At 43.3% G+C, this 14,668-nt stretch overlaps 1 protein-coding gene across 4 annotated transcripts in view; it reads left to right on the top strand.

The window, feature by feature from the left end:
* Nucleotides 1-14,668, top strand: part of LOC128339443 (60 kDa lysophospholipase-like) — a 64,132-nt gene that overhangs the window by 39,151 nt on the left and 10,313 nt on the right. For all 4 annotated transcript variants that reach the window (XM_053283375.1, XM_053283376.1, XM_053283378.1 and 1 more), the window contains exons 13-14: nt 326-412; nt 1,775-1,874. In XM_053283375.1, coding sequence (XP_053139350.1) covers nt 326-412; nt 1,775-1,874 — 187 coding nt within the window. The remainder of the gene's footprint in view (nt 1-325; nt 413-1,774; nt 1,875-14,668) is intronic.

Here is a 14,668-nt window from a genome sequence, read left to right as displayed (position 1 = left end):
GGTGAAAGGTTTTTGCAGCATACTTTAGATTTTGTAGCAGACTCCAACAAAATGGCGAAGCTTATGTCAAGCGTTTAAATTCTTCCTATATGGCCTATATACCACAATGACCAGAGCTGTTAAAAAAACCTTTCCCCTTCCTCATGTTAGTTTCCCTTAGCCAAGTTGCAAGTTGGCAGTTGTAAGAAGCGAGTATGGAAGAAGACCAACTGGTCAACTCATATCTCAGATAGGTCCATTAAAAAAAGAAGATCTCTTAATTGTGAGTTTGTCAGTAATTACATTACAATGTTTTTGAATCTTACTTATTCCCCCCCCCCCCAAGACACATGGAAGTGATTCAACTACTTCGGCAAACAGGAGCTCATCTTTCCAGGGAAGAACTAGAGGATGCTGGAACCAAGCTTTGCCTGTAAGGAAAAACTTAAATCTATGCTAGAGTTATTTCTCACATGTATAATTTGACTTTCCTCCAAATAATTCAGAGGGGTGCACATAGTATCCCTCTTCCATTTTATCCCCACAACAATGCTGTGAAGTAGGTTAGGCTAAGAGAGAGTGACCAACGCACATTTTACCTATAACCTGGTGTGCTCCAGCGATTCCATTGTGATATTGTGTCCTTTGGATACATGGCTTTTTCCATTCTCAGTGACGTGCCTTCTATACACTAGCGTTGCTAGATGACACATTTTTTTCTCATTATGTTTGTACAGCTTCAGAGATGTTTGGGTCAGCAGACGTCTCTCTCTTTTGCAATAGAAAACATTCCCAGCAATGGGGGTGTGGGAGTGTGTTTTTCTGTTTAATTTTTTACGTTAAATTTATGACAGTTTTTGGGGGAAATGAGTTTTGAAATATCCTCTAAATTTGATGATCTTATTAATTTGTTATTTCTCTGTGTAAACCACCCTGAGCCATTTTTGGAAGAGTGGTATAGAAATTGAATGAATGAATGAATGAATAATAAATGATGTAAGAACCAGTTAGCAGACGTGCTAATGAGAAGAACCCTTTGCTTTACTGCTTGGAAAGAAGTAAAGCAAAAGGTTCTCCTCAGTGGCACTTCTGCTATTCTTTGGTTTCATGTCTGTTGCATGCAGCCATTCTATTTATGTTTATTTATTTATTTATCATATTTTTATACTGCCTGATATGTATTCTAGGGTAATTTGCATGGCTCACTTCTATTTGTTTGTGGTGGTGTTGTTTTTTAAAGGATACCACCATTCTTCTTTTTTTAAAGGGCATTCAAAGTGTTATACAATATAAAATAATCATAAATCATTTTTTAAAAAGTCAAAAAGCAAAATCCAGAAAATATGGGCCAAAAACACAGCAGACATCTGAGAAGTAGAGTGATGAGGCAGGAAAAACCTTTACAGTAAGACAGGTAGACAACTTCGGCTCTTCAGTTGTTTTTTTAAACTCCCATCATCCCCAGCTAGTTTATTATGGTTGGGAATTATGGGAATTGTAGTTCAGCAACAGCTGGAGGGCCAAGCTTCCTTACTCCTGCACTTTCATAAGCCCAATGAAAGAGGGTTTTTAAAATATATTTTCCAAAAAGCCATAGCAGAGGGAGCTTGGTAGGCCTCACAGGAAAAGGAGTTCCACTCCCTCAGTGCAGTTGCATAAAGGCCCCATCTTGAGTTCCCTTCAGCTTTTCCTTGGCCAGTGAATAAACTTGGAGCACAAGCTCAGAAAAGGTTTTGGTGCTAGTTAAGAGAGCACCATACAGTAGTTCTTCTTCTTTTTAAATCCCTGTTTCCAGCCTCTCTGCTAAAGGAGATGTGGGTGGACTGAAGGCTTGGCATCTGGCTGGTGTAGACATGGAACAGACTGATTATGGAGGCAGAACACCTTTGCAAATAGTAAGTGTGACTGTCGCTATGCAGAGGATGGAATTGTTCTGGAAGTTTGAGTTCTGGTACACTCACAGACTTTGCCCTTGACATAGAAAATGCTGATAACTAGTGAAAATGAGGTTCTTTAGTTATCCCCGTGGGTGGCAGAGTGGGGAAATGCTTGCCTAGCAAGCATGAGGTTGCTGGTTTGAATCCCCGCTGGTACTATATTGAGCAGCAGCGATATAGGAAGATGCTGAAAGGCATCCATCATCTCAAACTGCGTGGGAGGAGGCAATGGTAAAACCCCTCCTGTATTCTACCAAAGAAAACCACAGAGCTTTGTGGGCACCAGGAGTTGAAATAGATTTGATGGCACACTTTACCTTTACAGTGCATGACCAGGGAAAAGCACACATGGCCTCAAGGCACATTGACAAATTAGCAGCATTTCACTGAGGCACTAGACGCAACAGACAAGCAATAGGATATACATTTTAGTAACATAAGCCCTGTTCAGACGTTATGTTGTATAGGTGTCTATATAGATGTACCTGTCTTTGTGTGAATGGCTGCACATGCATTCATTTTAAAAGCGAACCAGTATACAAGCTCTCTCAAATACAGAGTGCAGCTGAGAATTGTGCTATTGTACATGCATTGAACATAATATGTGAATTGAGTAATCCCAAAAACCTTTGGTTTAAGATGTGTTATGTTTTCACTCGTGCTTTAAAAAGAACAGAAATGGCAAGTTAAGGTGCCTTATCTTAACTTCCATGCCATATAAGCTGTAAATACTTTGTACAGTCTGGTATATGATGAGGCTTTAGAAATGAGGCTCCATGCACTCACACTTTGCCGTGATCAGAGGTGCATCGGGCAGAAATTCATCAGGGGCATCTCTAGGAAGTGATTAGGGAAACTACACCTGTTCAGTGTCTGCCTTGATGCATCCTTCCCCAGCCCAATGTCGAGCTGAAAGACCAAGGCAAAGTGAGGGTTCATGGAGCCTCGTTTGTAGGTGCTTTAAGGAAAATCTGATTAGACACTATGGGGAAGAACTTACCCAGGCTGTTTTAAGTGGAGTCTTCTCATTCTTAGACAGTATACCTCTGATGTAAAACCTCTGTGTTCAAAGGCATTCTGCCACCACCTTATATGCCACTGCAAGGTCCCAGTAATCCAGCCTCTGCCTTGCATTCCTTGGTAAGTACAGTTGCCACCTCAATGCTGAAATATGTGCCTTCACAAGTTCATTCACCACTGCCTCATAGAGCTTGTAAGGACTCCTGCTACCTTGCCCAGTAATCCGGTCCCAGTAATCCGGTCCCAGTAATCCGGCCTCTGCCTTGCATTCCTTGGTAAGTACAGTTGCCACCTCAATGCTGAAATATGTGCCTTCACAAGTTCATTCACCACTGCCTCACAGAGCTTGTAAGGACTCCTGCTACCTTGCCCAGTAATCCGGTCCCAGTAATCCGGTCCCAGTAATCCGGCCTCTGCCTTGCATTCCTTGGTAAGTACAGTTGCCACCTCAATGCTGAAATATGTGCCTTCACAAGTTCATTCACCACTGCCTCATAGAGCTTGTAAGGACTCCTGCTACCTTGCCCAGTAATCCGGTCCCAGTAATCCGGTCCCAGTAATCCGGCCTCTGCCTTGCATTCCTTGGTAAGTACAGTTGCCACCTCAATGCTGAAATATGTGCCTTCACAAGTTCATTCACCACTGCCTCATAGAGCTTGTAAGGACTCCTGCTACCTTGCCACCAGCTTGTGCTTCCTCATAAGCATTCATACCTACCTTGAGTTCTCTTCCACAACCCATTGCCACCTCCTTGCATCCCCTCGTAAGTTCATACACCACCACCGCAGCCATGGAAAGAGCGCTGGGGGGAAGTCGCGTGTTTTCCCGATGTCCCTGTGCAAATCTTTAGCCCCATGGGCTCTGCTTCCAGCAGAAGGGGCCCTCCCTTCACCGGGAATGCAATAAACCTCACCAGAGATGGCCGCAGTGGAAGCAGCACCAAGGAGATTCTACAGGTCGATTGGGACTGCAGTATCCAGTGAACAGTAGCCAGGAGCCAACACTTGTTTTCTAGAGTTTAAAGGTCCATTTTTAAACTGTTGCATCTTAGCCACTTTCTGCACTAGATTTGAAAAGGTGGTGTCCCCTAGTTTGTGGCAGATTGGGTCGACAATTTAGATTTTATCACCAAGAGAATATCCAGGGTTTATAATGTTAGAATGCTGAAATAACTCCCGCATCTTAATTGTATTAATGGAATTGAGACATAAGGAAGGGTTCTTTAGTAGGAGTATTCCCTCTGCAATTGGTGAATAAATTTTCCTTTCTATTGAAAAACTGCTGATTTTAATCAGTACTAACTGATCCGGCGCAGAGCATCTGCACCCCTAGTTCTCCCTGTCTCTCCTCCCCATCTTCATTCCCCCCACCTTCAGTTCCAGTCCGTTCTCCCCCTCCCAGTCCCCTTTCCTTCCCTGCCCACCAGCCTGGCTGGTGCTTTCTGTTGGAAGTTAAAGGACTTTGCACTGTCTCTTGTCTCAGACAGTGGAGGACAGACTACTGAGTCAGAGGGCTAGAGGGTCAAGACATTGGTCACCCCTTCTCCAGTGCTCTGACACTATCCCTTTGAAATGTAGATTGGTACTTTTAGGGATTAACTTCCTTCCTCTCTCTCTTCCCTACCTGCCCGTCTACCTTGCAACATGGCAAGCTCCTCTCCCTGCACCATGTGTGCAGAGAAGATGCAGAATCCATCTGCATCCAGCTAGATAAATAGATTAGAGATCCTAACTCTTCACTTTCCTATCTAGAATGGAGTTCCTTAATAAATGCCTTATATATTGATTTGAAACTATGAATTGGCTCCAAGTTACTTTACTCTCAGCATACACGCATGCCTAAGCAAATTCTGCTGTGTTGTGCCTCTGTGCACTCTGCTATAATGAGAAAGGGATTCTCTCACCACAGAGAATTTCCAACAGGTTATGGGCCCAGTATTTTGAGCTGCGTGTACTGCAACCAGAGAGTTAGGTTTATTCCAGGAGATCCAGTGAGATCTAGTGTGGACACTTTGAATTGCTAACCTGCAGCAACTGCTTTTTGGAGCCAGTGAGGATGGCTACTTACCTAGAGGGAAAACTCAGGCTGACTATCCTGAACGCAGACAACTATTTGGAATGGAAAACCAGATTGAGGCTTGCACTGAAAGCTGAAGGACTCGAAAAAGTTACTGAGGAAGACACACACCCCCACCCGCAGATGGAACCACAGCTGCTGAGAAGACTGCCAAAGAAAAATGGCTACTCAAGGATTCTAAAGCTGGAGCTTTGATCGCAGCTTCTGTGAGTAAAAATTACCTTTACACCATATGTGATCTTGGAACCTCAAGGGAAATGCTAAGCAAGCTAGATTCCTTGCATATGAAGAAGGGGTGGGCATACACCTTTAACCTGAGAAAGAAAATGCAGGATCTCCAGTATAAAGATGGGGACTGTTTTGCCACATTTGTGGGATTTCTGGAAGATTTCTTTTTTCAATTTAAAGTAGCAGGGGAGGAATTTACAGAGAGTCAGAAGCTGGAAGCTCTGTTCCTAAGCATGCCCCCCAGCTATAGTAGTATAATCGGCCAATTGGAAACCCACACCACTCTAAGCTTTGAGAAAGCAGTGGAAACATTATCTTCTGAGGCAAATAGAAGGAAAATTTTGAATTGTCGCTGTGAAAGTGAATTGGCAAGTAACTTTGATTGATCATTCCAGAGGAAACCCAAGGTGAGGAGGGAATGCTTCAAGAGGAAATCGCATGGGGCCCCCACATTTACATACAAAGAGGTCTGGCTTTGTTGCCAAGGAAACTCAATCCAGAGAGAGAGGTCACATGACCGCCAGCAGGGAGACTGCTCCTGAAATGAGGCCAACTGGGACTAATGCCTTTAGATGTTTTCTGTGTAACCAATTTGGCCACAAGATTGCGAACTGTCCCAAGATCAGATAAGAAGAACTGATTTTACTGAAAGGAATTTAAATGAGGAGTTTAGGCATACAGAAAGATATTCAAACAAGAGTTTTAATTTTTGCCTGATGCAAAGCGATGAAAAGTTCATTTTTGATACTGGTTCTTCAGTCCATATTTCAAATAATTTAGGTTTCTATACTGAACTGTTTGATATTCCTGAAGAGACTGTTTATTTTGGCAATAATACTACAATTAAAGCCAAGAAGAAAGGTGAAGGAATTACTGGATGGATCTGTTAAACCATTTTTTCTTAAAGATGTTTTGTATATCCCTGACTTCTCAAGCTCCTTGATTTCAATATCCAAGCTGAGAAACAAGGCTGTGAACTGTATATTAAAAATGGACAATGTGTTGTTACCCAGAATGGAGAAGTTTGCCTTGTAGGCTCTAAATGCAAAGGCCTTTATAGTGTGCAGTAGCAACCTGTATCAAAGACAGACAGAGAAAGACAAGCCCAGTCTAAACCTGAGGCATACCAGCCTAATGAAGTGAACCTTGCTAAGTCATGCCATGAAAACTGCTTGCAACTGTGGCATAGACGCCTAGGACACAGGAGCTGTGAGTCAATCCAGAACATGAAGGAAAAGGGATTAGCTAATGGCATTGATTTTGTACCATGTGACATTGTAATTAACTGTGTTTGTTGTCTTGAGTCCAAAGAAGTTAACAAGCCATTTCCTAAGCAGAGTGAAAGGAAGACCAGAAGACCCCTAGAGCTGATCCACAGCGATATATCTGGACCACTACCAGCAACCATAGGTAATCAAAAATATTTTTTAACAATCACAGAAGATTTCTCACAATATTCAGTTGTGTTTCTACTAAAGGAGAAATCACAGATGCTCGAGAAACTCCAGGACTACGTGGCCATGGCAAGCAACAAATTTGGCTGGAAGCCAAAGATCCTGCACACAGACAATGGAGGAGAATATATGTCCAGCACCACACAGCAGTACCTGAGAGAACATGGAATCGTGCATCAAACCACGGTAGCTTACAGCCCATCCCAAAATGGAATCTCAGAAAGAAAGAACAGAAGTCTACTGGACATGGTAAGATGCATGCTTGCTGACGCACACCTCCCACAGAAACTCTGGGGAGAAGGCATCATGACTGCTGCATACATACAAAACAGAATGCACACAAAGCCTATAGGAACAATACCATATGAACTTTGGCATGGTCATAAGCCATCCATGACGCATCTGCGTGTCTTTGGAAGCACAGCTTACTCATACATCCCAAAGGAAAAAAGGACTAAGTTGGGGCTAGGGCCACAAAAGGGATTTTTGTAGGCTACTCAGCACAATCCAAATGTTACAGAATTCTGGATCCTGACACCAACAAGATAACTATAAGCAGAGCGGTGTATTTTGATGAGAATGAAAGAGCTACATCTTCAGAGGGGGCCTACACCAAGCAAACAACTAGACCAAACACCCCGATGACTGGATTATGCTTCCTGATCTCAGAGGAATTGAGGAGGAGGAGACAGCAGATCCAGATCCAACCACAGTCGACACAGAGACCCCCAGCGATCCACCAGACGCACCTGAGATAATGGGAGAGACCACAGAGGGTGAGGTAAGGCGATCAACGCGCTCAAACAGAGGTGTTCCAGCCCCGAGACTGTCCTACCTCGCAAGAATGGTGGAACAACCAAAACCTTCATCATGGGAGGAAATATCCCAACTACCACAACCAGAAGCCCAGAAGTGGAAACAAGCTGCAATTGAAAAGCTTGAGGCTCTACAGAAAAACAAAACCTGGACTCTTACTAAGTTACCTCAAGGAAGGGAAGTTATAGGCTGCAAATGGGTTTTCAAACTCAAACATGATGCTGATGGTGAGATTCAGCGCTACAAAGCCAGATTAGTAGCAAAAGGATATTCACAGAAATATGGAGAAGATTATGATGAAAACTTTGCACCAGTGGTTGAACATACCACAGTAAGGACTCTGTTAAGTATTGCTGCTAGCAAAGGAATGCATGTTGAACACCTAGACGTGAAAACTGCATTCTTGCATGGTGAACTAGAAGAGGACATTTACATGCAACAACCACCATGTTTCTTAGATAAAGGCAAAGAGGACTATGTATGCAAACTGCAAAAGGGCATTTATGGTTTAAAACAGGCTGCCAGAGCATGGAACATAAAACTAAATGATATGCTGCTTCAAGCAAACTTCAAAAGAAGCAATGCGGATCCCTGCCTATACACGAGATGCATAGATGGCAAGTGGACCTACATTTTGGCGTATGTTGATGATTTGATTCTTGCCTATGAAAATCCAGATGACAGCAAGGAAATAATGCATCATCTGAACAGAGATGTGGAAGTCAAGCGACTTGGCAACATTGCACACTACTTGGGCATTCAAGTACAAAGAGCTAAAGATGGAAGTTTCCTCATCAACCAAGAACAGAAAATTAAAGACTTGATAAACCTGCTCAGACTGGAAAATGCGAATCCTACACCAGCTCCAATGGAAGTGAACTACATAAAGCAAGAAGATCAAACTGAGTCACTATCTGACAACCATAAATATCGTGAAGCATTGGGTAAGCTTTTATACATTAGTACACTCACTAGGCCAGATATTAGTACAGCAGTTGGCTTACTTTGTAGAAAGACTGCAATGCAATTAAGAGACTTGTTAGGTACCTAAAGGGTACTGCACACTTTAAGCTCAAGCTACCAGCTAACAGTCAACCAAAACTAGAAGCATACGTAGGTGAAGACTTGGGTGGAGACCTAACAGAAAGGAAATCCACCAGTGGTCACATAATTTTCTATGGAGATGGAGCCATAAGCTGGTCAAGCACAAAGCAAGACATAGTGGCATCACCAACCACCGAAGCGGAATATGTATCAGCTGCACAGGGCAGTCACGAGATACAATGGCTGTGTCAACTGCTGAAGGACCTAGGTACACATGTACCACAGCCCATACCAGTGTATGAAGACAACCAAAGCTGCATTCAGCTCTCCAATCAAGAAGATGTAAAGAGGCGTACCAAACATATTGATGTGAAGTACCATGTAGTAATAAGTCTGCAAAAGGATGGACTAATCAAGCTGATCTACTGCCCAACAAATGAAATGCTTGCAGACATACTCACTAAGCCACTACCAAGACCCCGCTTTGAAAAGCTGAGAGAGAAAATGAATCTTGTGAACTGAGTCACGAGACATCGAGAGGGGGTGTTGGAAGTTAAAGGACTTTGCGCTGTCTCTTGTCTCAGACAGTGGAGGACAGAGTAGTGAGTCAGAGGGCTAGAGGGTCAAGACATTGGTCACGCCTTCTCCACTGCTCTGACACTATTCCTTTGAAATGTAGATTGGTACTCTTAGGGATTAACTTCCTTCCTCTCTCTCTTCCCTACCTGCCCTTCTACCTTGCAACATGGCAAGCTCCTCTCCCTGCACCATATGTGCAGAGAAGATGCAGAATCCATCTGCATCCAGCTAGATAGATAGATTAGAGATCCTAACTCTTCACTTTCCTATCTAGAATGGAGTTCCTTAATAAATGCCTTATATATTGATTTGAAACTATGAATTGGCTCCAAGTTACTTTATTCTCAGCATACACGCAGGCCTAAGCAAATTCTGCTGTGTTGTGCCTCTGTGCACTCTGCTATAATGAGAAAGGGATTCTCTCACCACAGAGAATTTCCAACACTTTATCTGCCTGCCGGCCAGCCGCCACCACCATTTTCTCCCCCATCCCTGTTGCTATCCAGGCAGCTGTTCACGAACTCTTGTGAGAGCTGCCACACATGGGATTGGTGACAGGTACGCCTTGGAGAAATATATATAAAGATTATTTGGAGGAAACTGTAGTATCTTAAACCTTATTTGAAAGATGTTACTACCCATGCCTCTCCAGACTGATAGATAGCATTATAAGCCTCAGTAACTGGGCTATAATTGATCTTCATTTAATTGATCTTCAGACTCACAGAACAGAATACCACTCCCACTTTAGTAGCATTTCTTTTGACAGCACATAGTTATTAAGGAATATTTTAAAACTACACACTTGGCAACACTTCACTTAGCTTGATCAGGATCTAAATGGTAAAAGTAGTCAAAGTTCTGTTTTGACTGAAATTCTATAAATTACCTGCCAAATAATATATTCATGTGAGCTCAAACCATAAGGTAGAACTACAAATACTTTCAACTAAGATAAAGTCACATTCCACCTCGCCCCCACCCAGGGGGGAGACACAATTAAATGAAATTAGTGGATTCAGTAATCATGGAAATGTGATCCCACCTCATGATCATTCAGCAGTGAATGACGACACAACAAGAAGCAGGTAATTTGTGTTTTCTTTAAATCTGTACTTCATTTTTTCGTTTCTTTTCCTTTAAAAACATACACACAACGACTACTGCTGCTGCTATGGATATTTATTTATATACCGCTCTTCAACCAAAATTCTCAAAGCGGTTTACAAAGAAAAATAAATACATAAATAAGATAGTCCCGTCTCCAAAGGGCTCGCATTCTAAAAAGAAACATAAAGCAGATACCAGCAAAAGCCACTGAAGGGATGCTGTGCTGGGGCTGGATAGGGTCAGTTGCTCTCCCCCTGCTTAAATATAAGAGGATCACCACTTGAAAAGGTGTCTCTTTGCTCAGTTAACACACAACAATGATAATTAAAAATAACTGCTTTAGACACTACAGATTCTCTTCCCAGGAATTCCTCACAAACCTCACAGTTCTCCTGATTGATTTAATTTCCTTCAGAATGGTGTTATCAGCAATGCTGTCTCTTGAAATAGTGGTAGGCCAATCTGACTGAAATGGTAAGCCTTAACCCTCTGAATTATGCATTTTAACCATATGAAGCGACCCATACTCTACTTTATGATCCCCTTGAGAACAAAAGCCACTCAACTCTATTAGGGGATGGAAACCTATATGAGCCCTTATTAGCCTATTTCCAGTTGGCTTATGAGATCACGCATTCTGTGTGTATGTCCGTGTCTCCCCCAATATCAACTTTGCAACGCCTGGAGTAGACCAATATGAACCAAATTGGGTACAGTTGTAGAGACACATAATGACACCTCAATGGCATAGTTTGTGATGATGTCATCCACCCCAGTCCAAGATGGCAGATGCGTAAACCTTTGAGACACAAGTAGGCTAACTTGTGAACCGCCTAACCAATTTGAACCAAATTTTTACAGCTGTAGGGACACATAGGGATGCCCTAATGGTGTGGTATGCGATAATATCATCCACTCCAATTCAAGTTGGCAGCCATGTGAACATCTGAGGCTCAAGCAGGCTAATTTGTGGACTGTCTAACCAATTTGAACCAAATTTGGTACACTTGCAGTGAGTGACGCACAAGGACACCTCAGTGGTGTGGTTTGTGATGATGTCATCGACCCTGATTCAAGATGGAAGATGTGTGAATTTTTGAGGCACAAATGCACTAACCTGAGGACTGTCTAATCAATTTGGACCAAATTTGGTACAGTTGTAGTGAGTGACACAGGGACACCTCAGTGGTGTAGTTTGTAATGGTGACATCCACCTCGATTCAAGATGGCGGACGCAGGAACATTTGAGGTGCAAGAGATCTAGCTTGTGGACCTCAATTTGAACCAAATTCAGTCCAGTTGTAGAGACAGAGAAAAGAAAGTATGCCGATTAGTTCTTGTATCTACTTCTTTTTCTCCTTCCTTCACTCAGGAAACACAGGCTTGAGTAGCAGCCCTCTCCCCAGCTTTCTGGGGCCTGTTCTCTGGCTACAATAGAGCTCTGAGAAGCTGATATGAGCTCTTTTGGCCATGGCTCTTCTTCTTTTAATAACGTTGTGGCATGTTTTAATGATGCTTATTAGTGTCTCTCTCTTTTCCTGCTGCCTAGAAAGTAGTACATTTTAAAAGTTATACACAGAAGCATCTGAGCACAAACAGAGTAGATTTCTCCCCTTTAAGCCTCAGGCGTCCAATCTAATGGTTAATGGTTGATAGTATAATGGCTTACTCAAAGCAGTATCAATGAAATTAAAAGGACATTAGGCATTCCTTAACATGTTCTTTTAATTTCAGTAGGATTACTTTTAGTAATGTTCTTCATTATGTCAGTCGCTTTCTCCCTCAGTGGGGAAGTGTGTCCAAGGCTGGGTTGCTCCTCCCACCTCTTCTGAGGCAGGGCCAATCCTGCCTCAGGATTATGAAGGCCATGTGGGTGGGACAGCCCCCTCGACCTCCAGGTTTTGCCCTGACTTGCTCCAGAGCAGATGTCTCTTTTGTTCTATGGTGCTGTTGATTTCTCTATTTTCTTCCCACCCCAACTACCGGCCTTCCCTCTGTGGATTAGTGCAGTCAGTGGGAAAGGGAAACAGAAAAGGGCCAGGCATCCCAATTGTTCGCTGGGGCACCACTATTCAGAGTCAACTGGCTGTGCATCGCAGCTCCCCCAACATAGCGACTCACACCCTGAGCAGTGAGAAAAGCAGTCTCTCCTTCTCTCTCAGAAGACTCTGTTGCCTCTGCCTGCTGGGAAGCGTGGCATTCTGGCACTTCCAAAGCACAACCAAGGGAGACTATATCTTCCCAAATAGCTTCCTGAGCCTGCACGTCCCTGCGGGCACAGGCCTCCAACCCTGACATGCCTCTTGAGGAGAACCCCGCTGAGCTGGTCCACAACACCAGGGACATTTGCAAAGGCTAAGGGCATGCAGCTGGGCTTCTGAGGACTGCACACACACCTCCTAGGGAGCAGTGTGAACTTGATGCACAGTTTTCGGGTGAAGGGGTGAGTAACAAGGACCTCTAGCTTCCTGATAATGTTACCTGAGAAATCAACACTGAGTCCGGGATGGTGAAGGAAACAAAAAGGTTTATTTATTACACAGCGCTGAGGACGTCCCTGGTGCCTCTCGGCCAAGATCCAGGGAGCGTGCCTCTTACAGGCTAACAAGAGTTTATAAAGATTTTTCTCCACCCCTCAGCATCTACATTCATCCAATCACGATATAGAAAGATTTACATACTTCCAGAAAAGTTCAGGAAAATTCCATTCCGTATGGTTTACAAGAGTTTCTACAAGCTCAATTTCTAATGACATGAGTTCCTTTGGTATGCTCACTTATCTTATCTACTAGGGGCTGCTAGGGCCTCTTTCAGTTGCTGTTGGATTTTAATTAACGGCCAACGGCTTATCTCAGTGAGGCCCAACACACATTTCTAAGGAGGGGGTTCCTGCTCCTAGCTCTGGCCTAATGCTAGGAAGAAGCACCTACTTGCGTCAGACATTTACTTAGCATACAAAAATGGCATGGCTTATGCCCATGTCACATCTCCCCCCTTAAGAACCTTTTAATTATAAAATTTAAGGTTCTTCTTTTTCTTCACGGTGTCTTCTGGATCCTATTGATCCGAAATTTAAGTGCCCCCTTATGTTCAATTTTCCAGTCCTCCGGGGGTTCTGCTCTTTTTACTCTGGTATGATGTATCCAGGTATTCCTTCGATCTGGGGAGGAACAATCCTTCTTGGAAAGACAATTCAAGGCACTGTTGGTTGCAAACCTGTTTACTTGAGAGAAAGACAGGCAAGTGAGTTGCCAATTCCCTCCCCCCCATGTAGGGACAGCATTCTGAGACTAAGTGTCTGGGTGCCAACCGTTAGCACAAAAGGAAAAGTCAAGTTTTCAAGGCAAATAATACAAAGGATGGATAAAACCTGAGGCTATTTTCAATTTGGTCTTTTGGCATTTTTTCTTTTTCCAATTTATATTTTTGTTTTCCTGCTTGCCCTGGGCCCCCCCTTTCCCTGAAGACCAGAACAGGGGATGATGTCTTCATTTGAGGCTTGGTGGCCAGGCGTGAGGCTATGTGTGGGGGCTGGTGCTTCTTGGAGGCTGGCTGGCTTGTGTTGTAGGCTGGTTTTTGATCACGAGAACAAAACAGCAATTCTGGGCAATAGCAAAGCAATAAAGTCTAAAAGAAAAAAGGCATTCACATTTTTCACCCCCCTTATGAGTTTGGGGTTTTGAGGAGGCATTAAAGCCTTTCAGGTCAATCACAGTCACTGCTAACAAAGTCCAGTTTCCATGTGGCATCTCACATTCTCTTCTGCATCCTGTTTTTCCTCTTTACAACAACCCTGTGAGGCAGGCCAAATCATTTGAGTTGTAGGCTCTGTGTCGCCCAGCAAGTGTCTTGGCTGAATGAGGATTTGGACTCGGGTTTTCCCGGTCTTAATCCAGCACTCTAACCACTGCACTACGTTGGCTGACAATCATACTTACAGTCCTTCGTCAGGGCAATCAATCTCCATCCAGTATAACTGACTTCATCGTCAGTAACGTATAGATAGTTGTGGTGTCCCAGTTCTCCATCTTTAGCCTCATAATTAACCAGTCACTGATGGATTCAAGTTTGGGTTTGACATTTCTGTAAAGTGAAAACAACCTCTCGAGACAAGGAAAAAGATAGCCCACACAGTATGTCCAGTGAGATACTATACCTTGGTAAAGCAGGATTGTTTACTACACAAATTACACAGGCTGTTGCCACATGTTCTGCAAAAGGGTACATCCAAGAGGCACAAAAAATGTCTTTGTATTGACTAGGGAAAAAAACCAAAGGATTGGTTCTGCAATAATTCCACATCCATCTGCTGTTCTTTACCAGCCATCCTCTTCTAAGTGCGCCCCCCTGCTGTGGTGCAAAGTCGATGTCCTTTTTTTTTTTTTTTGAATATGTGGGGGGGTTGTGCCAAGATAGTTAGCACAG

This window comes from Hemicordylus capensis, chromosome 1 (assembly GCF_027244095.1).
Source record: "Hemicordylus capensis ecotype Gifberg chromosome 1, rHemCap1.1.pri, whole genome shotgun sequence".
Lineage (NCBI taxonomy): Eukaryota > Metazoa > Chordata > Lepidosauria > Squamata > Cordylidae > Hemicordylus > Hemicordylus capensis.
This window is presented reverse-complemented; position numbering and strand designations above follow the sequence as displayed.